Genomic DNA, 27,608 nt, shown 5'->3' on the forward strand with positions numbered 1-27,608 from the left:
TCATGTTTGCCCAGCAGTGCTGTCAACAGTGTTCACCCACACTTACCTTTGTGTTGTTATGCTCTTCTGCGAGAGGGGCCTCTGTCACTTGACGTCAAAGGAGCCAGGTCATCTTTCAGCAGCTCAATAGATCACTGCCTTTCTGAACATTTTCCATCTGCAGTGCTGCTCAGTAAGAAGGCTGTGAGTACCTGACCTCAGAGTGCACTAATCCTCCCCCTGTCCATCCTTCTGGCATATCTGTATCTGCACTGTGCCACTTCTCCTCTTCCTGCAAGGAGTCACTTCTTAGTTGTGCTTAATCCCCTTAAACAGGAAGCAGCATTTATGAACCTTTGGGTCTCCTGATGCAACAAATTCAATCTCAGTTCATATTTCACTACATGGAAGCTTAACTCAATTAACTTTCTTTGTTTTCTAATAAAGGGAAATGCGTAGTGGTCATAAATACTTGTGATGTTACAACTTTTGAAAGGGGATTGGTAAGAATCACAATACAATACTAATTCATAAGCCTACATTGTATGCATTCAGGGCAGAAGCGAGTTTTAATTTAGCTAATTCTCTTCAGTGAATAGCATTGCCTTTCTGTTCTATCGATTTAGACATGCTATGAAGATTAACACAGGTTTAGTTCATTCGTATGTACTTGATAAAAGGATGTCTTCAGTTGTTGCACTGAATGTTTTATTAAATGCAGAACTCTGTAGGATTAACATACTTTGCATGAGAACTCCAACACAGATATATGTAAGATATCAAAGACTCGCTTTGTAGTGCAATGTGTTTTTTCCATTTCCCTGCGGATAAGAGGAAGGGTGGCATAGCTTGGCTGAACCTTAAATTGAAGTAGGCTGAACATTTAATTTTTCAATAGACAGGAGCAAAATATTTTTGTAATCGTTTAACATTTTGAAAACAGTCGATTCTCTTTTGTACTGTTGATTTGCCACTTTTGAATGGTTATTTGCATGTTTGAGTTTCCTTCAGCCTGTATCTGCTGCTCGTCCACAGCCTGTAGCATCATCACAGTAGGAAGCAATTTCCTCAGTCCCCAGAAGCCACACTAAATTGGGTTGTAAAAGAGAAACAATTTGCAGTATCTGGAGCCATTAAGACAAATTAAATTAAAATATATCATAAATTATATAACAGAATCTGTGGACATTAGTGTGAAGCGTTTGCAGCCACAATTTATATGTCTTGTGACAGAATGTCTTTGTGAAAATTAATAAATAAATGAATGAAACAAAACAACAAACTGGTCTGGTTCTGAGAATGAAATGCTGACTAGGGAAGTTTCCCAATTATGCCCTCATTTAGCACTACCTTAAAGGGTGTGATTAGAGGGTGGATTGCTTTCTTATTGAGCTACTAAGAAGAAAAGGTTTGGGCTTTGTATAGAGCAGGCCACAAGAAAAGTTCCAACATCACATTGTGGTGTTGATTTGAAGGTTAAAAGAATGAAAGGACAAATGGGTAAACACGAGTTTGTATATTTTCTTGAAAATGTAATCATATACACTTTAATACCTGCAGGTTTCTTAAGGTCTAATGATTAGAATATAGAAATCTGCTACCTATTTCTACATTTGTAAAGATATAAATACTACTAATAAATTACTAATTGTATATATCATAAATAAATAGTACAAAAAGTATAGATGTAGAATTGATAATACTTGTCTTGTAATTTTATATTTATTGTTATCATGTAATAATTATGTATATCACAAAATTGTAGTTTCTAGGTACTGAAAAAATATAATAAAAATGATTTCTAGCTAAATTGAAATGCTATAACATTGAAGCAAGAGCTGCCTGGGGCTCGTGATGTGTTGGCATTCTTTTGTAGCAGTGTCTCTGGTCGCATGTGAAATTGCTTTTATGCCATCAGATCAGGCTTTAATTGAAAACCATTGGCTTAACCCAACCAGCACACCATAAAATACAAATGGAAGTCACTTGGGTGAATAGGGTTAGCTACCATTGAGTGTCAAGGCTGAATAAACTGCCCTTTGCTGGAGCTAAGATGCTTTACTCCAGGTCGAGGTTATGATCCTGGATTAACCCAGGAGAGCAGGAGCTGCCAATTCCTATAGTCGTGAGGTCTTTGCCTTTGCCCTTTTACTGCTTATAAACTCCCAAACCAGATGTGCAATTAATTCTATGGAAGTAGGTGTTATAGTTTGGGATTTTTTTAAGCAGTAGCATGAATTTGGTTATTATATAGCTACCCCATACAGGGATGGGGTCATTTATGAGGGCTCCTGATGTGGTAAATTAAAGTATACATGAAAATCAGCAGTTTGGGGTTTACTTCAGTTTTGTCTTCCTACTGCCAATTTTCTTTTAGATTGAAGACACTGTCATGACAAATGCATTTTTCACTTGGCAGTTGCTGCCACCGTGGGATGAATCTGCATCCTGTGAGGTCACCTCCCATGGGTTTATGTCTCTGTCTGAGCTTACATGGCTGGCTTCTATATTACATTGCCTAAATATACCCTCACCTAAAGGATTATTAGGAACACCATACTAATACTGTGTTTGACCCCCTTTCGCCTTCAGAACTGCCTTAATTCTACGTGGCATTGATTCAACAAGGTGCTGAAAGCATTCTTTAGAAATGTTGGCCCTTATTGATAGGATAGCATCTTGCAGTTGATGGAGATTTGTGGGATGCACATCCAGGGCACGAAGCTCCCGTTCCACCACATCCCAAAGATGCTCTATTGGGTTGAGATCTGGTGACTGTGGGGGCCAGTTTAGTACAGTGAACTCATTTGCATGTTCAAGAAACCAATTTGAAATGATTCGACCTTTGTGACATGGTGCATTATCCTGCTGGAAGTAGCCATCAGAGGATGGGTACATGGTGGTCATAAAGGGATGGACATGGTCAGAAACAATGCTCAGGTAGGCCGTGGCATTTAAACGATGCCCAATTGGCACTAAGGGGCCTAAAGTGTGCCAAGAAAACATCCCCCACACCATTACACCACCACCACCAGCCTGCACAGTGGTAACAAGGCATGATGGATCCATGTTCTCATTCTGTTTACGCCAAATTCTGACTCTACCATCTGAATGTCTCAACAGAAATCGAGACTCATCAGACCAGGCAACATTTTTCCAGTCTTCAATTGTCCAATTTTGGTGAGCTTGTGCAAATTGTAGCCTCTTTTTCCTATTTGTAGTGGAGATGAGTGGTACCCGGTGGGGTCTTCTGCTGTTGTAGCCCATCCGCCTCAAGGTTGTACGTGTTGTGGCTTCACAAATGCTTTGCTGCATAGCTCGGTTGTAACGAGTGGTTATTTCAGTCAAAGTTGCTCTTCTATCAGCTTGAATCAGTCGGCCCATTCTCCTCTGACCTCTAGCATCAACAAGGCATTTTCGCCCACAGGACTGCCGCATACTGGATGTTTTTCCCTTTTCACACCATTCTTTGTAAACCCTAGAAATGGTTGTGCGTGAAAATCCCAGTAACTGAGCAGATTGTGAAATACTCAGACCGGCCCGTCTGGCACCTACAACCATGCCACGCTCAAAATTGCTTAAATCACCTTTCTTTCCCATTCAGACATTCAGTTTGGAGTTCAGGAGATTGTCTTGACCAGGACCACACCCCTAAATGCATTGAAGCAACTGCCATGTGATTGGTTGGTTAGATAATTGCATTAATGAGAAATTGAACAGGTGTTCCTAATAATCCTTTAGGTGAGTGTATAAAGAGTTTCTTCCTCCAATGAAATAATCAGCCATCTCTGACTGCTTTAAGCATGACCTGGTGCATCTTCACACTTACTTATCAAGACACATGTGTTACGATTTAGGAGCTATAAATAAAGTAACACATGAAGTAACTTTACCCGGCAAATATATTTCAATTGCTGTTGGGAATTACATTGTGTGAGATTTTGCCCTGTCTAAGTTTTACTAAAGATTCAGAATGTAATTTAAATGAAAGGCCTGTCATGTACAGTATGATTAATAAACCACATACAGAGATTAAAAGATTTATCCTTTCTTAGATAATTTACCAGGTTTAAAGAGTCCTCAATACTAGGCGTGGGGATCGATTTAAAGCTATTTTATTTTACTAAACCATTTTAATGTGAATGTTTGACCCTCTCAATTAATTTTTGCTTGATAGTTACCGTTGTAGTCAAAATAATTTACACCTGTCATTTGAAACTGTTATTCTGTGATTCTTAAAGTCTCCCTGTCAATATGTCATGCCCATGTACCTGTTTGTCAATTATGGGTCTTTTTCTATACAACTCATTTGTTCTCCATGTTTAAAAATAAAGCATTGTTCTAAATGGTTGGCTCTTGCTGTGAGACTTAGAGTGTATTCCTACAGCTATATAAAGTCAAATTCACGAATCACTAAACAGTTGTACTGGGCCAGTCATTGTGCTGGCAAGCTATCCTTTAGATTATATGTTTATCACATTGAGTATATATATTTAGCCTCATGCAGGACTTTAATTGTTTTCTGTCTTTATTTTTGCTTCCACATTTACTAAAACTTTGGACCCTAAATGTTTAAATTCTGAATGCTTAAATGCATCATGTAATGGTCATTTTTGTTTGTTTTATTCTGCAGTTATATACATTTCTGAGGGGTTTTCTATGCTCTTAATGTTTGTACCCCTGAGATGAAGGTTAATAAACTATAAAAGAAATCAATGTGCCAGGACAGAATGAGATCTGTTGTGTTGAGTGTAAATGTCTGATTAAAGTAGCAGTGCATTTCAACATCAAGCTTTTACTTAGATTAAATGTGTACTTTGTGAAATAATAAGTATCCATTGGTGCATTTTATTACTTCTTGCCTAAGGAGTAGTCTGGATATGTGCTAATATCCATATATTTGCAGATCTGTTACATGTAAATAACAATAATAATAAATAATAATAATTGCCATTTGGCTTAGTTTATTCTCTTTTTAATGAGACAATATAATGTTCCTTTATATTCTTCATTAAATGCACTAGTGTTTCTAATAGTAATATCTTTTTAATGTTCCCAAACTGTATTTTAAGTATAAGCAGCAATCACTTCAATGCCTACTTACTGTTGTAAACACCCTCATTATCATTACAATTAAAAACATTTAACTTACCGTGCTGAAGATCTATAATGATCTACATATAGAAGACTTCTGGAAACCTGAGGCACACCTAATTTTACTTAAAATTGTGTGCCACACACCCTTTCAATAACTTATTTAATTGTGGCAGACCCTTATAATATTACAATATTATTTACATAAATGACAGGTGCATTATGTATTTTTATAAAAAATGTCTTGGGTGGCTGTGGCATGCCTATTTTTTCGGATGTGTGAATTTAATATCTATTTTGTGGCTGTTTATCAAAATTAGGATGCACACACAGATTTCTTTGATCTCTATTTACTGCTAATGTTTGTCCTTTACTTGATTAACGTCATGCAACAGACATTGGTTGGTGTTGCATACTTTTCCAATAGTATAAGTGTTCTTCACGCAGTAGTAAATGCTCTCTTATCACAGATGGCATGAAATTGGTATAAAGACCTTACTGTAATTAGTACGAGTGCAGCCACAAATGTATTTCCCATCATTCAAACTACAAGGTTTTGTTGTTCTCCCACAACATATTCCCTCACGCTCCAAAACTGGTTTTATTTTTAAATAAAACTCTTTAAAACCATTTATAAATGAAATTTATTTGAAATTGCTATTGGGATTAAGGTAAAATTGTTTTTACCAAATGATCCTTCCACACCATGCTAGGGAATCTGAACACCAGGGCTGAAGTCAAACTCAGGCTTTATAGTTGTTTTATAGTTTTAATTCATTTTTGAAAGCTCTCAAATGAAGGGGTCACCCAAAAATTCATGTTTAATAATTTATGAATTAATTAACCTCTAATAGCCATGGTAAAGTTTATGCTGCATATATGAGGTTGTTTTTCTCTTTTGATGCTTATCTTTATTGTATGCCCGTTGTTTGTTTTACATTTTAGATTAGATAAGTGGGAAAAACAATGCTTGTAAATTCTGTTTACTTGTTACCCATGTCCTCTGCATATCCTGTTATCTTTCCATTGCTCTGAAGCTCTGTGCCCTGTTGTCTGCTGTATCTTGTCTGTATTCATGAATACACCAGGACATTTTCATAGAAGGAGAAGGTTTGTCAGGTAGTGTGCAAAGGCATCTCAATCAGATCGTGCTTTTCTCTGCTAAGGACCTGCCCAGCTCTCAAAGGTTATCAGGCTGAGACTTCATCATTAGGATGCAGACGGTTGTTGTCTGTAGCAGGACGATCATAAAAAAGCATCAAAGGAGCACCTTTAAACTGCTTTCCTGGCCTAGCTGTTAGAAGTTGTTTCATAAAATGTAAAAGGCAACCAAACTGTATTTAAGTCACGTCTTGGGTATCTTTGGGGACGGATGTCCATTACTGGCCTTAGGATAATTAATTTCCAGTATTGAACACTGTGAGGGGATTACATCAGTTCCCTGTGCTTCTCCTATGCCCAAGGTTTTTAAAATCTGCTCAGCTTCCTTTTCAACTTTATTCATACACCTTTATTATGCAGTTTTCTGCATCTTTTATAATGTAATTCACCCTTTCATTGTCAGGGCATTTTACCTATACTTTTGTGTCATTCTTTTTTTGTATCTATACCACATAGTATAGTTGTCTGCCAAAGTATAACCATTAAATTGAAAGGTTAAGGATTTTGTAAAATATATTTTTCCTCCTTTAGTACCAAGTAATTTGCATTTTTCAGATTTTCTCCCACTTCCCCTCTTTGCAGTTGTTCTGATATACTATCTGAATTTGTCTGTACAATCCAAAGCTTTTTTGCTGCAATGAAAAATTTATTCAAAACAATGTCTCATCATAATACATATTAATTGCATTCCTCTTTTCACTTGCTAGATTTGAACTTTTATGGTTACTTCTCTCTAGACCACCAATAATAAATATTATACATATAAAGTCAAAACTCAAAGCTTTCCATATTAGACCACATGTTTCTGACATTTTCTTCAGGAGGTTTTGAGGTTACACTACAATGAAACTTTATTTTCCTGCTGATTTAGCAGAAGTATAAACCGCACTTACTCATGTCATGTGTAAGTCATTTACAAGGGGGAAGCAGGAATCTACTTAACCGTAGTCAAATGTCTGACCTAAAAAACACTAAAAACCATGGCTGACCAATAATAAGAATATTAATAAGAGATTCGTTTTAGACATGGACTAAGTTTGAAGTTTGATCCTACCCCATCACCCACAGCGAATTCAACTTTTTTTTACACACCAGTAAATTATTTAAAGGTCTTCTGATTCAAACAAAATCCTAAAGTGATTTTGCTAAGATACAGTGTAAAATGAGTCTTTATTGCTAGTTCCTAGTAGATACACATAGGGAATAGTGTCTCATGTCTGCTCAATAGCTGTGGTCTTTCATCTTGTCATAGATTCGTATTGCATGCAAAGTTACCCCAGAGTGAAATAAACGTATGATAACAAACTTTTATTTATCTGTATATACTGTAAATGTGGAGTTTGTTTTCATATTGTGTGCATCAGTGTAGATCTATCCTTATTTTTGCTGTACTCTTCCTTTAAGAGCTATAGCCATTTCATGCAGGCAAGTATATCACCACTGAGGGAGCGAGGGAATGTGTTTGGTCTCATTCCTGTTTTCACTTCCAAGCCAATCATTGCTCATGAGATGGGATTCTTTTTGTATCTTACCTTTGCATATGGCGTAATTTATTTTTAGACAGGAAATCGTTATCCATCACAGAAGATAATTTCCTGTACATATGATCAGCAGACCTTTAGTAATGACTTGTCTTAAAGGGAAACATGACCTCTATTTTAAGAAATGCACTGCTTTCAATTTGTTATAGTTAGTAATTCTAGACTTTGGTTTCTCAAATGCAGATAAATGCATTAGATTTTCCCAGGCAACATCTCAGTAAGTATCAGGCAGATACTGCACAGTTTCTCTCCCAGTGAGCCCATGAGTGAGCCTTTTCATTCATTGCTGTTTATTCCTCACATTTCAGAGAACGCTGCATGTGATTTGAGAGCGATTTCATTCAGCTCATCTTTAAACTGATCAGCCTGCAGTAGAAAAAAACTGTTGCAGGTTTAGTTTTTTTGTGCACACTGTGCAGTAGGGTGTATAAGGTCTAAGTTTGAATCATAGTTTTAGAATTTTTGTACTTATGAAATCTGCTGAAGTGGATATTAAACGTGATATTTTATCTGTGTTTTATGGAGTGCTATCTTTAAAATTGTCGTAAAGTTCACTTTCTTTGTATGTATCTTTTTCATTGCCTTATTATAGTGACATGAAAGATGTATCTGCCATCTTCCCAGTTAATACTCAGCCCATAGTGTTGGTAAGGCAAATGCCTCTTACTTTAAAATGTTTTTTTTTTGTTTTGTTTTATTATGTACTTAACTGGGGAAAAATAGTTGATCTGTCAACAGTAGTGATCTGTCAGTCCAGTTCAGCTTGTTTGTGCCAACCACACCTGGCGAAAGAGACAGCGAGCAGACAGGGTGTGAACAAAGTGCATTTCCTGCGGTGAAAGTGAAAAGTTCAAGAAGTGCATTGTGAATTCCAGTAAAAGTAACTCTTGTTATTTGTATACATGTGTGTATATATATATATCAACAAGTTTCAAGTATAACACACAAAACAGCCCAGTGCAAAGTATTACATAATCCAGTATGTATATAGTTATTATTATTGTGTTTGAGTGTTGTCACAATGTATAGAACAAGATCCATGCAGTTACAATTGATAGAAATTGAATTGTTAGCAAACTGAATGAATGGAACCACAAATACAGACTTACATCTACAGGGGCTGGACTTTCTGGGAGGGAGAGACAGTCACTGTGTACTGTCTCAGCATGCATGCCTCAATATTTGATAACAGGAACCTCAAGTTTTTTCTTCTCAAAAGAAGAAAGCACTGTGCAAGATATTTTCTACCCATTATTTTAATTAGTTGTACTTTAGTCTGTTTGTAAGTTAGTCTGTGTACACACAATGTACAAACAGTTTGACCTTCAAATATCACATCAAACTAACTGGCCAAGCAGGCGTGGGTTTTATTTTTTTTTATGTAATTATTTAAAGTGATTGTGAAATGTACTATGTTGGCTGTGCACTTTGAAAACTAAATAAATGCAAAATTACAATGACACTGTGCTATGCTATATTCTCCTCCTGTGTTTTTTGACCATGTTTGTAAAATGACCATTTGTAATTCTCGACCACAGTGAGTGTTATAACTAGAACCAGACAACAGACCTTCCAGACCAATTACAGATGAAGCCAAGAAGCTGTAGGGTGGGTTCAGCAATCAAGACAATCGAGACAATTACTAGTGCTCTTACTAAAATGACAGTCAAAACACTAAAGGAACCTGAGGAGAAATGGCTTCAGCCTCAAATCTGTCTGTGATTGAGATTGATAGAGCCCCCCTGCAGATAATGAGCAGCCAGTCTGCTTTGCTTATGCTGCCTACACGAGCAAACCATCACACAAGGTGTACTGTACAGACAGACTGATGTAGTGTAAGGATCATGTTGATGAATACAGACAAAGGCAACAGAGCCAACGGGCAGCCAGCACTGTGCCTTCCATTATAATAGAAGAGACAGAGCACCATAATGTACAAGTCATAATAAAGTGGTTGCAATGATGTTTCCGTTGCGCATATTTGGACAGGAAATGAACACATGGTGGTGGTACTTTAGTTTAGAACAATCAAGTTGCCTTCCTTCTGAATCAGTTAACTCATCTGTCTTTAAACTGTTATTTTATTGTTTTGGATCTTGATCATTACGGGCTCCTGCTCTCCATGCTACTCTTATGCTGAGCTTGTTTAAATGGCAGACTGAGTTGACATGACATGTAAACTGCAAGGAGAGGATGCTTACCACAAAAAAGCACTCTTTAAAAAACAAATTGATTGACTAGACTTTCAGTGCAATCCATTTAATTAAATAAACGTTTCTAGGGTGCGCTCAACAATCATCTGAACTATTTAAGATGTTTACCTTTGGATTCAATAATTCCAAATGAAGATAGTCCCTTGAGTATAAAGCACTATTAATAGAATAGTTTACAGCCTGAGTTACTTTGATTTATAAGGTGTTAAGTACAGTTAATTAATCTGAAGTTGAATTAAAAAAAAAAACAATAAGTTGAATATTAGCTTCAAACTGGTGTGTATATATATATATATATATATATATATATATATATATATATATATATATATAAAATGTAGGTTCAGTTATTCTTGGCGATAAATGACTTTTTTCATCTACAGAAATATTCAATGTTTTCAACTGACTATAGATGTGAATCCTTATACAGTTAAACATAAGTATACTTGAAAAGAAGTGTGTGTGGGGGAGAAATGTCCTCAGTGCTGAAACTGATGCAGTTTGAAGTATAACTGTACAATAACTAATTGTTTGCAATTACTTTGTTGTTTTAGATGCTTTAGCTGTTCAGCATTATGATGAAGAGTTTTAGAATTTGATATCACTTTCTTTTTAGAAATAATCTGTTTTACAGAGTTCTCTAATGGCCATTATTCTATCAATTACAAAACCCTGTCAAAGCCCAACATTTAATCCTTATTGAATGGATTTCATGTATTGATTAGAAAAAATATCTCTTCAGTGGAGGATTGGTAAAACTGAGGTCACATTATAACAAGGTTAACTTTTGTGCTGGGATTATGGAATGGCAACATTTAAGGTAGCACCATTAGAAATAGTAGTTTTAGTAGTACTAAATTACTAATAAATAACCGTTTTCATTTGCTAACTCAGTGGGCCTAGTCATTCTATATAGCAACTTGTATCCAGGGCCAATTCAGTGAATTTTGCTCATTTTAATCAATACACTTTTCATTAAGTTTGTCTTACTACTTTGAGGTTAAAATGTCTTTTATTCAGTGTAAAAATAAAATAAATGAATTTCTGTGTAAGTACACTTTAAGAAGTTGTCATTGTGCCCCAGAAAGTTTGAAGGTATGAGACTGTGACCCAGAACACAAATCCAAGTGATGGATAGACTTTCACATCCAAACCCTATTGAGTAGAGTTGGCAGCAACTTAAACACACTGTCAAGACTAGGTACCTGTCAGAAGTATGGAATCTGCAGGAGCTTATTTCTATGGAATAGGCCAGGCCAAGTGTAGATTTGTGCCAGAAAAATATGAACACTTAATGTACCTCAGGCTGAGGATGGCGATCTGAGCCAAGATAGGACAGTCTTAATGCTGCTAGGAGTTCATACATCTTTATACTGGCTTGCTTCTGACATGTGCCAGCTTCATAATGGATTGTTTGAATTCTATCATAAACAAATGACCAGGGTGGAAATCTGTGTGCAACAGGTTGGTTGTATGATTGATGGCCCTGCTTGATGTATTGCCTTTTCGGGGTTGTAATGATCAAATGTTTTATTTTATTTTTTTATTGAAAGAATAATGTAATGTGTGGACTCAGCTGTGGCTTATATACTTCTAGCTGCCACTGGTGAAAGAGATATAGACAGATGTTTATTTTATTTTCCTTCTTTCACAGCTCTGATAGCTATTGGCCAGTACAGCACCACCATAGAGACTGTAGACGCGGGCTGGTGTAAAGAGATCACGGATCAGGGAGCCACCCAGATTGCTAAGAGCAGCAAGTCCCTGAGGTATCTGGGACTGATGAGGTGTGATAAGGTAAGAGATTCTTCTGCAGGCTGTTAGTGCTTATTGACTGCTTGCTGTAAACAAAAGAAAGGGCAGATCAAGGATTACTCCACAGCTTGCCCTAATTAACTTGTTTACAAAGAATGCATTGGCTATGACACATTCTAAAATAGCTTCTATTTCTTGGATCTTTTACGACATCACCTCATATTTTTTCCAGCAGGATTCAAAGAATATATAGCATACACACACACACACACATTTGTTCTGTCACTGCACTGTGATATTCAAAGGTTTACACACACTCACAGTCAACAGCATCAAAATGTATTTAAGCTTTCGAAAAAAAACTCTACAGAGATCTCATTTAAACAACTATAGATTCATCAACAATCTTTATTAAACAAAAAATAATAAACAGAATAACATTGTTTCAAATGAAGGGTGTGAATACTTTAAACTACTACAACTGCATATGTATTTTCACGTTTCTTTCAGGGGGCACAGAACATTTATAAAGTGTGCATCTTATTAACAACAATCAAACTGTTCTTTAACAGTCTTTCATTTCCAGCTAGAATATTGCACAATATGCAGAGGCAAACAAAACCAAGGTGCAGCTAACCCCTCCCCTGTTGGCACCAGATAGACCACAGGTCACTTTAGCTCTTGACCAGAAGGTCACCAATTCAGAAGTTGCCAAAAGAGAAGCTAGCCATATTTTAGCATCCAGCAGCCAGCTTGTGTACAAAGTACTGACATCCATCACATGAGATATAAAAAATAGGTCTCACATGAGATATAAAAAATAGATCTCTCCTGCTGTCTTAATTTTTGTCATAAATGTAGTGTTTGTTCAGAAAGACCAAGGACAGAGGCATTCAGGCCCTGGTTAAAAACAAAAACATAAAAATTAATTTATTCTATTGCAAAATAAGATATAGTATGTTAGAGATGATGCCTTTTTAGCAGATTATCCCTTTGGTTACTGTATTTGAATTTGCTATACATTCAAAGTATTTAATTCCTTACCTTTCTGTGCAGCGGTGTATATGGCTTATTGTAATACTGTATCTATGAAAATCTTGAGATTGGAAGCAGTTTTTTTCAAGGTGAAATTTATTATAAATTATTTGACTTGAGATCTATTTATCACCAGTGTAGGTAATTGAATGGATTTTGTGTGCTTTAAAGGATTGTGCCATATAGATTAAATTATTATATTGGTTATACAGATTCAGATGATCTTTTGTTCTTTATTTAGGGAAAGAGAGTTCAAAATAAAAAAGGACAAAAATTATTCTGAAATAAATGTTCTGGTATTTAAAGCTGTTAAAGGCAAGGTGCCATCACCTAATTATCATTCAGAAGATCTACAGTCAATCCCCATCATGCTTTGTTAGTTCTGCCGTGCTGAGCCATGACAATGGGAATGGACCCGTACCTCTCATGACTCACCAAGGGAATCTGAGATCAATCCCTCAGACAGCTGGAAGTGACAGATCAGCCAATCGCATGTGGTAACCTCCCGACTTACCCGTGTCAGGTGAACTGGTCCATTTACCTACTAGTGTTCAGTGTACAATAATCACTATCATCAAGTATGGATGGTGTGTAACAGAACCCCCAACAATTCACAGCCTAAGCACACTAGTGCAAATTCAAGCAGGCACAAGCATTGCAAAGAGGGTGGTGTGGGATCACTACTAGTCAAACACTTCAACGTTTGTTCTCTGTTATGGAAGATAAAGAACTTAAATGCCTTAATACATTGTGAGGGATATGTATTATTATTATTATTATTATTATTATTATTATTATTATTATTATTATTTTTATTATTATTTTATTTATTTCTTGGCAGACACCCTTATCCAGTATGTATGTATGTATGTATATATATATATATATTTGTATATATACACACACACACACACACACACACACACACACACACACACACATACACTTTCTCTGTTTTATATATGGAATTGCTTTTCCACAGAATAGCTATAAACCAAAATCAAGACTGGAGTTATTTCTGATTTGTTATTATGCATATACAGTCCCCCAACTGTTGATGAAAGCAGTTTTATTAGCTGACAGGGTATTGAATTATAATATTTATCTTTCTAATATGGACAGTGGTACTCAGCTCATAACCGGTTACATTGTTGTATTTCTTTCATCACATATGCTATGAATTTCACATCGATATGTTTATATCTTGGATATGAAACAATGTGTTTGTTTCTGCGTCATAGCACCTGACCCTAGAAAAGATTTAAGGAAATGTCCCGCTTGGAATTTTTAATTAAAATGACACTGTGACTGGGTTAAATAACAGGAAGTGACATTTAAACCAGACAAATTCTTTGCAAATCTCTACATTGTGCAAAACGGACAATCAAGTTATTCTTTATTTTAGTTATTGTTTGTGGTGGTGTTTTTGTGTGTGTTTGTGTTTTTTTTTTTTTTAACAAAACAGACCGTACTGAGTAGTTTAAACCAGCTGCACTTTCTTACTCGAGGCATTTTGTGTTATGTTTGTTCTGTAACCCTCTGTTTACTCTATTATGATGTTAGGTTTCTACTCCATTAAAAACAAAATATGATCATTGACACTGAAGTAAAATGTTTCTGCAATGAGATGCAGAGCTCTGCACCATACACACACATTTTCCCTTCCTCCCAGCTTTGATAAATTGTGCTCTAAGTCCTGTTTTTCTTGACATAGTAAATGTGCTAATTAGCAATGTATTAAGATGATAAATATTTCCAACATTATGAGCTAGTTTCAAAGACCTCGATTAGCCTAGTCTGGGACTAGCCTACTTAAATAACAACATTAGTGTTAATCTGGGTCAGCACAGAAATGATCACTTAGTGTATTCATACATGTAAACCTTGTTTTTGTCCTACTAAGTGTGCCTTCTTCAGTCACAAATATTTCAAGATGTGGGATTTTATGTACGTTATACAAATATTACGGCACACTGTTAAACAAGTGGTAACAGCCATCATAAATGACCAGGAACCTGAAAAATTGTGTGAGCTTCTACAGTCTTCTTGCTCTGTGCAATCTCCATGATCCATTCCTCAGAAAGAGATCAATTGGACTTGAAGGTTTAATTTACTCCTGAAAAGAGCAGTGACCTCAGAGAGGTAAAAGGGTCTTTTGTGTTCAGGGTTACTTCCACTTTCTTCATCAGAGGCAGACAAAATTAAATTAAACTCTCGCATTACCATTTTCACAGATTTATCCTTGTTGAATTTAATAGCTAGTTGGGTGATTCCTGCCTTGGACATGTCTAGCTGATGGCTCTCAGAGTGTATAAATATGAGGCACTTCCTTCCCAGGGCTTTCTCTGCTATATCCTTAATAGAGAATGCAAATGAATAAAACGTCTAGCAAACTACTCACAACTAGTGAGATATTTGTCTTCCATAATCATGAATTTAATAAATATAGCCGGGCTGTGTGGTATCCAAAGCAGTAAAGGGAAAACTAATGTTCAACTATTACTCAAAACTGTCAACTGAGTCTCACTGGAGCATCAGCTTCTCCGCAGAGTTTTGGAAATGCAATTGTACATCTCTGTCTCAGTCAAAGCATGAACTGGCCCGGGCTACTGAGAGGAGAAAACCTTCAAAACAGATGTCCCAGTCTCTCTCAATGGCTGTACACCAAATTTGTATCTGGGGTAGATGGTATAGACTTGATCTTCCTAAAATACATATATATACATCAGGGTTTACTGCAGCTATATTAAAAAATCAGTGCTGCTTGGCCAAACAAATGAATGAATGTCTGAAAACACAAGCGCCCTTCTTCTGCCCTCCGCTCTTGTTCACTATGGCTATGCCTGTCCCCCCATCAACAAAACCCTGTACATAGTATGCAGTATAGTGTGTGTTTTGCAAAAGGTCACACACACTTATTCGTTGCCTAACAAACATTACAAAATTTAGGTATTTATTTATTCCGTCTAACTGTACTAGTACCTCCTTGTCTCCAGCCTGTTTACTGGCTTGTGTGTGAATTAAGTCCATTCTGTACATTAGGTACATTTGCTATGTGAAGAGTTTTGTTTTGCTTATAAATTACATTGGGCTCTTGATGCAAATCTACCATCTAATGTCAGTGCTTTATTTGATCTCTGATGTTTGTGTAAGCAGTTCTGGCTTTTCTGAGCACTACTTTTACAAACTACACCTGTACATTTTCATTGCATTATAAACAGGTTGTTTTAAATATAATTTATAATGGGTCTCATTTTTTGCTCCTTAATTATACAGAAAACGATTGGTTTGGCTCTTGCAGTGACACGGTGACACCTTGTTGAGTCACAGTGATAGTTCTCCTTCTCACAGTCATTTTATAGAAAAAACTGCACATTTGTCCAGATCCACTCAGTATTGTGTATCAGAGTCAGCTGTGGGTGTAACAAGATAATTGCTCTGACAGCATAAAACACATGATTGTTTATACACCCGTTGCTCTCTCCTACATTTCTGGGGCCAATGCTTGAGTCATGGTTCCAAGCACAACATGAGAACATCTGAACATAAATGCTTCTCCTCCCTGTATGACTGTGAATAAAAATAAGTAATTGCTCAGAAACTCAGCTCTTCAGCTATTGGATTTTATAAATGCAGGCCCAACGTCAATCCTAAACAACAATCTGTAATCAATTTTAGACTGACCCTCACCTTAGAGAAAGCAGTCTCATGAGGGCTCCAAATAAGCTGCACATGCCTCCTCTGCCCAGCCCACTGCTCCTCCGCTCTGACAGCACTGACCCCTCACTCACAGCTCCCTTTGTCTGCTAAGAGTCAAGAGCTCTGTTAATAAAGCCTAAGGTTTTTATTATCCAATGCCCATGTACTGAAAAGATGTTTCACATCAAAATCTGGATTGAATCCATAAACACTAAAGCAAATCATTTGAAAGTTATAGGGCGTACACAATCGTTAATTAGCACAATCATCAAAAATCCAAACAATTATTTTGGATAACCTGCCTTAACGGCTTCTCTTTAGTGTCTGGATTGCTCTGCAGTATATGCTGTGCCTTCCAGTTTGAAATTGGTGATTGTTAATCAGCTCTGCCCAGTACTGGACAATGTTTATGTGTCCTCAGAAATATGGATTTTCTTTTTACACAGTGCAAACCACAGAACCAAGGGATCACAGGGAGGACTAATGCTATTCTTACCGACAAAACACAGTGGCCACTTGGCCAACGTCAAATCCATTCAACCCTGGCAATGTTCAAGACAATTTTAAGCTGCCCTTTGAGAAATTCATGTTCACACTCAGCTGTCACATAGCCCGAAACCGAACCAGTGATACCTCAGCTCTGAAGTTCAACCTGCTTACTAAATGGAAGCCCTTGTTGCTTTAAGCCTTACAGTAATACAGGCAGTTCACAGAACTTATGAATCCTCGGTAAGCCACAGACCTGCCCAGTGGCGGTGACTATTGTCTTTATTTTGTCTTAAGAAAACTTGCCTACATACCAGTTAAGCAGTGTGTACTTGTGTACTGCAGCCTGGTCAGAACATGGGTGAAGTAAGAACATAGTCTCAGTCTTACTTGACAATTCCCTGTCTTTTTCGGCTTTGTCATCTCTCGCTTTCACTTAAAATTTAGTTTTTCCTATTTTATACAAATGACGATGTGAAAGTATTACCTTTTTATATTATTATTTGGCCAAATAATACACATGTGAAGTAAAATAACTTTTTTTATATAGAGAATTTGTAATATATGAGGAGGATCATTAAAGAATTAAAATAATACTGGCACAAAGTTGTTATAAAACACAAGACAAAAAAATCTGTCATAGACAAATGCTAAAATAATTAGGATCTTTGTAACATATAATCCAATTTTATAAATCCACAGCCCAAAAACAGACTACAAATAAAAAACTGCTGTTCATGTGGAAACGAAAGGAAACAATTCCATGTTGCAAATCACCCTGCTTTCCCAGTCATTTCCTGGCCTGCTCCATTTGCTTGTATTTAATCATAGTCAGATTTTACTGTCAGAATTATCTGATTTTAGCTGTTGCCACTCTTAGAAAACATATGAACAGTCATTCACCTTGACATGCTGTGAATAATTTCTATGGTACTTTTTTGGCAGTTCACCATGAGTGCATTTGTTTGAAAGTGTCAAACCTGGAAAATTTAATTTAACAGGTTCTCAAAGCTGCTCACACGTCTAAATGTAAGACCTACTAAAATTACTTTTTTCACTTACAATATTACATTTATGTATTTGTTATCTGTGTGTGTATATATATATATATATATATGTATATTTGGTTGCTATGTTATAACTCTGTATTACTTCAGTTTCATGAATAATATTCATCTTTTACACTCAGTTTTGTATTTTGGGATTGAATCTAAAATGTAAAACCGTAGAAGATTGTTTAACATTTAAACTGATTTTAAATCTTCGAACTTCTGATTCTTATGTATTTAAGTATTACCGTAGAAAAATTTCTCAGATACATTATTTTCTTTGGGAAATTCACAAAATTTGCATTTGCTAGATAAATCATGGTATGGTACCTATCTTTCCTGTGGTGGTGAGGAAAGAAAAAAAAAAGAAACATGCTTTGCAATATAAGGAGGTTTCTTTTGTGGAATCAACTGTATTCACTCTCTTAAAATATATGCAGATGCAGGCCCAAAGCAGATAGAGTATTTCCAAACCATTTCTTCTTGTTAAGTGAACTGTCAAAGAAATCATTCCCGGAGCAACCGTAATAAAAGATTTCAGACCAGTTGCCACCAAGTTTTTGTCGAACGACTTGGCACGACTTGGAATTTCTAAGATATGCAGTTAACATAAATTAGAATTACACAGGCGTCAAGAGTCCTCCCCGAAAAGATCAGAGCCACGGCGGGGCCCGGGGACGGCATGCTCTGTTTGGCTCAATTGATTAGACCACTGCCTTCAGGCAACAGAGCCCCAGTGGAGAAAGAGCGTTATTGATCCAAACCATGAAAATAATCAAATCAATTCATTTCTCATCAGATTTGTGCTGTCTGACCTTTTTTTTCTACACTGTTTTCCACAGCTTTGATGTAGTATATTATGAAAGAAGGGGAAAAAACACCCTTTTATCTGAAAGTAGATGTCATTTTATTTAGTACGTCTAGTATGAAATTCCAGCCCTAAAGATCACAGCTTAGAGCCTTAAGGGCTATAATATACTACTGTTTGTGTGCTCAACCTCCAAATATGACTGAGATGCGCATGTCCCTCTTTTCTTTGTGTTGAGTTTTGTTCTTCTTCATTTGTCAGTTATTTGTTTTCAAATAGTGTTGTTTTCTTTGATAATACAAAATCATTTTTAAAATTAGAAATTTGCTTTGATAGATAAGTGTCCGTAGCACTTTTTCTCATGTGTTTCTTTGCTTTTTTAATCAGATGAATGAATCAGTTGAAAAGCAAATCTGTAATCCTCTGATAAATAACATGTACAGTTTCAGAGATAAAGCTGAAGCACAGCTGTCTTAAAGGGATTTTATGTCTTCGTAACACACCTGTCATTTCTTTCTTGTTGGCTCTTCACATATGTTCACTTTTGCTAAATATGAACAAGACAATAAGCTCGGATATTTTCTCTAAATTGATTTAAGTTGCTTTGAGAGCTGATTTGAAAGGCTGCTTTTGCTACAGTACTAGGATTTAAAAACACCAGTCTTCTCGAGTGAAAGAATATTAATACCCAGTCTGTGAAATCTCTAATCTGCTTATCTTTTTGTAAAACTCTGCTTACAGTTTACAGTGTTTTAGACAGGGAACTTGAACTGATAATAGAAATAAAAATTATCATTTAACCATCAAGAAGAATATTTGACACTATTTCAATATTAAATTAAGCATAATAGTTCCCACAAGGTGATGGTAATGTTAGTTTAGAAAGTGAATAATATTTTGATGTTAATGGTCAAGAGCATATCATTAAAGCACCTATTGAATGCTTTATAAAGCTTAGTAAATAGACATTACTAGGCTACATTGTATGTTTTAGGCGTTGTGCTGTCCTGATTTATTAAGTGGATGCAGTCCTTACTAAATTTGAAAGCTATGGCAATCAATACATCTTTGCGGTGATACATTGCCATTCAGAATTCTTAATGACAGTAACAAACGATCTACAGTACTGCAGTATTCAAATAAATGTTATGCGGTGTCTTAAAATAGGTATGATAATGAATCTAAACTCGTTTCCTATTCTCTCCCATTGTTTCTCATGGTTTCTCTACATTAGATCTTTCCAGAATCACCTCTCTCAGGTTTTGCCGCATAGTTCTTCCAAATATAGATTGAACTAATCTAAATATGTGAATTGATATTATTTCTCCCACTAAATAATGGCAAATTAAAACTGGGTTGTAATATTTAAACATGACATAGATCTGTCAGCATGCTGGTGGTAAATCCTGTACAGTACTTACTCATCTAAAGAATGAACTAAGTTTCTTATTTCAGAAACCACACCAAACAACCTTAAAACCACTAATTTTGCTGGTCTTAGTCTGATGGCTGTATCTGATTGAAAGGTAAAGTAGTGAGTTTTACCAGCCGCATACCATGAAGAAAGCAATTTGACTTTAAATGATGTCTTTTCATCGAGAGTACAGTGGTGTGATCCTTGCAGACCCCGTGTTCCCGTACTGTAGAGAGTGAGAGCGATCGCTCTAGGGCATTTCGTCCACCTGTCCGGTCCCCAGGCAAACATAAGTGCTTAGAACAATCAGCCTGACTGAAGAGTCCTTGTCTAGATACTTCAGGGACACGAAAACCAATCTCAGACAGTATAACCCTGTTGAGACTTTGCAAGCAGAATTCCACTGGGTTAAGACAACAATAAACGGCTTTGAAATCTGTGTTACTTTAATATTCCATCTAATGTTGTTGCAGCTGTATACATACTACCTCCGTGACTTCTGAAACAATCATGAAACAAATGCATCAATACCAAAGTGAAAACAATATTGATGCATTTTGCAGCAAACCAAATGTTAAGTGTTTATTGTCCTACAGCTATTCACAACCCATTTTAATATATGTGGAAACGCACAGACTTAAATAAGCATATTTATCCCACCCCAATAGCATCGATGTGTCCTAAAATGTTTGTAATACTAATTCTGGAAAAGTCTTTGAAGTTTGAAAATGTCAACCCAAATTTGCTTGAACAGTTGAGTTTTGAGAGATCCAATTAAAATATTTGAAAAATGCCATTCCTGCAAAAATCTGAAAACAAAAAACTCTGAATGTTATGTCTGATTTTGTAAGTAGTCTGGTTTTAAGAGTTATCTGACAGCTTAAGACATGCTTATCAGTTGATACATGCAGATATCCATTGTAGGTAGGTTATGGGTGTGCTGTCACTAACTCTCAGATGTTACCCTGATAAAGATATTAAACCTGCTTTTGCTTTTTAAGCCATGGTCCAGTAATAAGGCCTCTGCAGTTGCTGATGTGAATGCATAGTTTACCCCTAGTCTCTGGCATTATATCTGCCCAAAAAACAGTGAACCTATTATTCACAATATGTTAGTTATTTTTCATGCAGATGTATACAGATTGAATTACTTGACTGTCTTCGTAATTGTCTTGCACCACACTATGATGAAAACTTGCTGGAGTCCATTTACAGAAATCATATTAACCATTATCAGAGTAACACAATCTAAACTTGCTGTTTTCTTGTTATTCTCAGACCTTGCAATCCATTTGCAAGTCACACTATTCCAATGTACATCTGGACAGTAGATGAGATTAACAGATTTCAAGCGAAGCATATGACAAGAAAAAACATCCTAATGCTTTCGGCGATGCATTTGACTTTTTAACAAACAAAGGTTTTATGTAAGAACTACGATTCATAAGAGGACTTGTGGTTTACTACTTCTTACTTTTCTGTAGGTCTGTAATGAAGGTATCATTCTGTGTAGTGATAATCCAGTTGCAGTGAAAGCAGCTCATGCAAGCACTGCTGAAGTTGACCCACTTAAAAAGCAATAAAACTAAACCCCAGTGACTGGCTCTACCTGTTATCTGTGGATTGAAATTCTGATCTGAACAGATACAGACATTCCTTATCACACAGAGAGAACATCGTTGCTATCAATGATGTAGACTCAAAGTTTACCATTACAGCTGTCTCTTGACATTTTTAGCCAAGTCATAAATTCAATTATTTGGTGTCTTTTCAAACAGTAAATAGTAATACACACAAGGCTTTGTGTCCTCATAAACATAATGCACGAGAGGGGAGGGGGGGTCTGAAAGGCTTTGAATTTTTTATTTTATGCAGTTTATGCTAAAAAGGTAGTCATTTCACCAGCTTGAAGACTTGAAAATAGTTTGATTTGGATGTAGACACAGTATAATAGAACAAAATTAAAAATAAAATATTTATATTTTATTTATTTATTTTTTAATACTAATAAACATTTACATGTATGATGTTAAACATACTACACAAAACTGTAGGTAGGTAGAGTAAGCACATTAAGCAAAAAATGCTTACAGTCATTTTACTCCTTCGTTGGGTTGAGGTTTACATTGATGTTCAGTGCACTGCTTTCTTGTGAATTGCTTGAGTTGATGGTTAGTTTACATCATGACTGAATGCATTTGCATTTCATACTAGGTCTTAAAAACCTGGCTGTAAAATCTGCTCAACATCCGAAGTGACCTCCACTTTCCCATTATGCTGTGGTTCAATGTTGGAGTGTATACTAACAGCTCAATGCCAGTGTCAAAATGCTGTTGCATGGAAAAAACTTGAAATTACAGATTATACGTGATGAGTTGACAGATACATTTCCACTCAAAAAACATGTTTTCATTCAACTGTTTATCCCTTTGACCCAAAAGGTGCTAGAAACTGGTGATTTCACTCAGGATAAAATATGCCCTTTATCCTTGTTTCTTCACCAGAAATGACATTTAAGTGCTCAATCAGACAATATTAAGTACTCCTCAGATCCAGAAAATACACCCTTAACATAAATATGTAACTTAAAAATAAACAAATGGATTTAAACTTTCTACAAATATATTTGTCTTTCCTTACAATGGTGACATGGAAGATAAACTTGAATATCATTTGGTGTTGAAGGGTATCTACTGTAATATTATGTTCTTGATTGTACTCTCCTAAATTATAATATTTGTTTTACATGTCACTGTATTATATTTTATGTGCAAATGATTACAAGGTGAAACTCAACTTCCGAAGGGCAGCTCAGGGTGAAATGGGTTCATGTGTTTGATCGAGTGAAATGATTAACCCGAGTGGAAATTTCAGGTGGATTTAGCTCTCAGCTTTCTTTCCGTAACAGCATCTGCCTCCAAAGCTTTTAATGAAGCGCTGCAGCTTTTGAAGACCAGAGTTCTTCATTGTTCTTCAGTGACCATGATAGACCTGTATTGAGATAAACAGGTCTGCTAGTGTCAGTTTGTTCAAAAGATTCCTGATGCTGTCTCTTGTGGACCTTGATAGGGCCATTGTTGTGCTGGTCCTGGGAAAGGTGCAGGCAGTTGTCAGGTAACCCTTACATCTGCCCACTCCAAGCAGAATAAACACACAGTATAAGCTCCCATTATCAAACGTGTCATTAGGAAGCTGTAAATTACAGAGGTTCCTAACAATCCAAATAAAGAAAACGTTTTACTATGTAATGTAATCTATGGGGTAAATAAAATGCAAATGAATGACTGAAGTTTAGGAATTTATGGTATTCTGACAGATATTCAAGTTATTCATTCTGCTGTAAAATTGAAGGGTCCTAACCCAAACACTGGATACTTTGCTCAGCTGGCCGTTTCAAAGACCAAACCATGACATGTTTGCACCTGTTAGATTACAAAATGTATGTTTATATCTGCAGTTGCTTTTAGTATTAAATCCAAATAAATACATTTAAAGCATTTAAGAAAAAAACATTTTAAATATACAGCTCTGGAAGAAATGACGAGACAACTCCAAGTTCAGAAATCAATGTTAAGTGGTCTCTTAATTTTTTCCAGAGCTGTATATATGTGCCCCCAAAACTCAAGAAAAATCTATTTCAGGACTTATACTTAGTTTGGAATACATGTATGTTATCAGAAGACCTTCATCCAAAATGTATATTATGAAGTTAATGGCATGTTTGACAGTGCCAACCAAGAGATTCCTTATTTGTGGACTATGGAAAGTGAAACTGCAACCTCCCACAGTGAAACATTTGGTTATGCTTATATCCTGGGCATACTGTAGCACACAAGGGGGGGGTTGGCCAGTGGACAGAAGTGTTGTACTGGAGGAGTGTCATCTTAAAAAGATTATGTGTTCCTTTTTTTTTTTTTGTGATATCATGTAATAATTCTGGATTGATTGCCACAGGGACAATGGTACTTGTTACATTCAGGCACTTTGCCAGTTGTTGGCATAGGAGCTTCTCTTAATAGGCTTTCAAGCAGAACACTTTGTGTGCAGTACAGCCAAATTATGACAAGTGTTGTGATCTTTCTTCATGGCCTAAAGTAATCTGAATTAAATAAGCTATTCTAATGTGTGACCGGAGCTGCTTTACTACTGCCTTCCAGGAGATTACAGTTCAAAGGTTATTGTATTATAACTCTGACCATATTGCATATTTGTTTTGTTTGTTTTATTTTTACTCTGGCTTTCTTACCATTGTCTAAAAGATGATTTTGCAAGAAATTGTAACAATAGTAAACTAAACTAAGTATATTTGGAAAACATGTGGAACAGTCTCTGCACTAGTACATTTTGCATGATATTCTCTTCTTCATTTGGTATTAAGAGTTCTTTAAAAATAAAACTAGATCAAAGCTAGCTAGGAATTAAGTGGAAATGAATATGTGCTAAATATGTATGTTCAAGCATTATAAGATGCAGATTTCCTAGTTTTGGGGGGAGAAACTCTGACAAGCTGATTATAACCTTTATATCAACACAGAAGATGCCAGACATGTTTTGCTATTACCGGTGCACACACTAATGTTCTGGAACTAAACAAAATCAAGAAAATCATTCCTTTTATTTTTAATTTCATTTGTGAAATACGTCCGATGGTGAGAATATTTTCTTCCTGTGTTGTGCTTGTGACAGATTTCTGTTCTGCCTTTCTCCGTCAATGGGGACATCGAGATGACTTGACATTTAAGTGTGCTTACTTCACAAGGTGACGCTTTTACCCGTTGGTGTCTAATTGCTGCCTGTTTTGTTTTTGCCTTTGTGGTTTATTCATCGGCAGGTGAACGAAGAGACGGTGGAGCAGCTTGTGCAGCACTATCCTCACATAACTTTCAGCACTGTGATGCAGGACTGCAAGAGGACCCTCGAGAGAGCCTACCAAATGGGCTGGAATCCCAACACCTCCACGTCCTCATAACCGGCACTGCCATCCATCATTTCACTCACTCACCTTCAGTGCGTCTGTTAGGATAAGATACCCCTGTCCTTCCCAAACTCAACAGTTCTGTATTTATTTGTTTGTTTTTGTTTTTGTTTCATGGTTAAAATGTTGATCTTTTTTTATAGAGACACTAGTAAAGCAAGGCAACCGAAATGATACTTTGTTAACCTGACAACACAGGATGAGATGTAAGAGAGAAATTTTGTGTAAGATTAGATTTTTCAAAGCAATGTTGAAATAGTGTTCAGGAATCTTCATTGGTACATTGTTTTGTCTGGGCTAGCGTAATCAGTTGAAATGATGTAAGAAACGACAGTATTTGGAAGGAGTTAAAGAAGAAATCACTACTGTCAGTATGCTACACAAATGTATTGATTTTTGTATGGTCTTCATTTCTAAAAAACAAACAAAAAATGAAATAAAAAATACTTTTTAGAGACAGATTGTTAGATTTTCTAATAATTTAAAATCTGGTAGAAACTGATTGTGATTAAGTAATATAGCCCATATGTACCATATTCTGCATAATACAAATGTTTGTTTGAAGATATATACAGTATTATTTGTATACCACTGCATTTTTGATTGTTTAGTAACAGAATAGAGATAAGTAAATACCACACTTAACAGCACATACAATATTTTGTTTTAGTCATTTAAAATCCTTCACTTTATTTTACTGCTAGTAAGTCATTGTTTCAACACACTATTATGCAAATATCCAGGGTATTTTTTATTGTGTGAAATAGCAAAGTTTTGTGCAATGGTAACTGAGGAACCTAATTATCAGTTACTAAACAGGGGTGTTTAAAATGTAGTAATTATATAATCTTATACAGTACCTAGGGTTTTGAAGAAATCCAATTTTTCCACCTTTGTAATGACATGTAGAATATTAAAACAAGTCATTTTATCAGCTTAACATCTCACTTCCTCTTCTTTTTTTTGTTGGATATCTTCACATTTAATCCTTGATTTGATAACTTCATTTAGAATTTCTCAATTTTCATAAAACTAGATAGAACATTGTGGTCTTTCCACTTTAGATACAAGACAAATGTATAACTGGCATGGAAATAAATCTTTTTCACTTAATATGCAGTTTCACATTTACCATTTCAACATTTAGTTTTCCTGAGAAGAAGGGGGGCTCTATTTTAATTGCACGATAGCCTGTAGAATTGCTTCCCCTGCAGCTTACGAGGACCCCACAATTAGAGAGCTCCCTTATTCTACGAAGAGTGATTTGCATTTCTTTATACCTTATTTTGCAAGTCTGAAGAAAGTTGTCTGGTTCTCTTATCATACCATGAACTTTAAATGCAAACACTCAGGCATTTATTTATATATATATATATATATATATATATATATATATATAGACACAGAAAATATGTAGGTATCCACAAAGGGCTATAGTTAAACTGTATTAACCCATTTGAGTACTGTATGGAGATATCCAAGTTGTCGGCAATATATACAGTACTTCCTAGAGGGTTAAATCTGTGTTTCACTGACTTTACATCAGACAGCCTGAGGACTGCAACATATATCAGCAACAAAAAACCCTGTTCTTCTTTGTTTGTTTTATTCGCTGAAAATGACAATGCTATTTTTGTTAAGTTCCTTTGAGTGTTACTGGTCTTCTGTTTAAATAAACGAAAAAGAAACAAAGTGGTTTGTAAATTATTTCCTGCATCTAAAGACCAAGATTTGACGATAGCATGGCTATGTTGGCTGTATCGAGTTCAAGGCCCTCATAAAGTTCAGGTTTGTCTAGTATACAATTGACCAAATGATTGTGCTGGGTTCCTGGTGTTATTTTTATATATTTGTGAACAGATAAAAACAAAGAACCGCTCAATGGTCGATGTCTTTCCATGGAATTTAAACTTGATTCTTTTATTCAATTGGTGTTTGTTATAGGCTCAAATTCACGCCAAATTCAAAATAAAAAAATGTTGAAGAGAAAAATAAAGTTGAGAAAAAATTGATGTTGAGATCAAAAATGAAAAAATCAAAAGCAAAATGTATAGAATTGTAAACAAAAATAATTATATTAAAAGCAAAAAAAAAAAATGAAAGCAAATAATGTTAAAGCGAGAGCACTAGGGTCACTACTCAGTTGTGTGGGTACAATCAGTGGTAAAGTGAAAGATTTGTTGCATACTAGTGACTGTCAGACCAGCTCACCTGCTCACTGATTGGGTTAGGAAGAACCGTCACTCAAACCTAGTGGACCAATGGAGAGCCATGACTGGCAAAAGCAAACATTGCACCATCGTAACTAAAGGCAGGGACTCCAGTGCTCTCACTTTTACATTATTTGCTTTCAATTTTTGTTTTGCTTTTGTTATCATTATTTTTGTTTACAATTCTAT

General features: G+C 35.8%; 1 protein-coding gene across 1 annotated transcript in view; it reads left to right on the forward strand.

The window, feature by feature from the left end:
* fbxl17 (F-box and leucine-rich repeat protein 17) overlaps positions 1-26,895 on the forward strand; it is a 259,378-nt gene extending 232,483 nt beyond the window's left edge. Inside the window, exons 9-10 of the mRNA XM_066711238.1 lie at positions 11,643-11,785; positions 25,066-26,895. Of these exons, the coding sequence (XP_066567335.1) occupies positions 11,643-11,785; positions 25,066-25,203 (281 nt within the window). The 3' untranslated portion in view covers positions 25,204-26,895. The remainder of the gene's footprint in view (positions 1-11,642; positions 11,786-25,065) is intronic.
* Positions 26,896-27,608: the final 713 nt, after the last annotated feature.

This window comes from Amia ocellicauda, chromosome 8, assembly GCF_036373705.1.
Source record: "Amia ocellicauda isolate fAmiCal2 chromosome 8, fAmiCal2.hap1, whole genome shotgun sequence".
In the NCBI taxonomy this organism is placed as follows: Eukaryota; Metazoa; Chordata; class Actinopteri; order Amiiformes; family Amiidae; genus Amia; species Amia ocellicauda.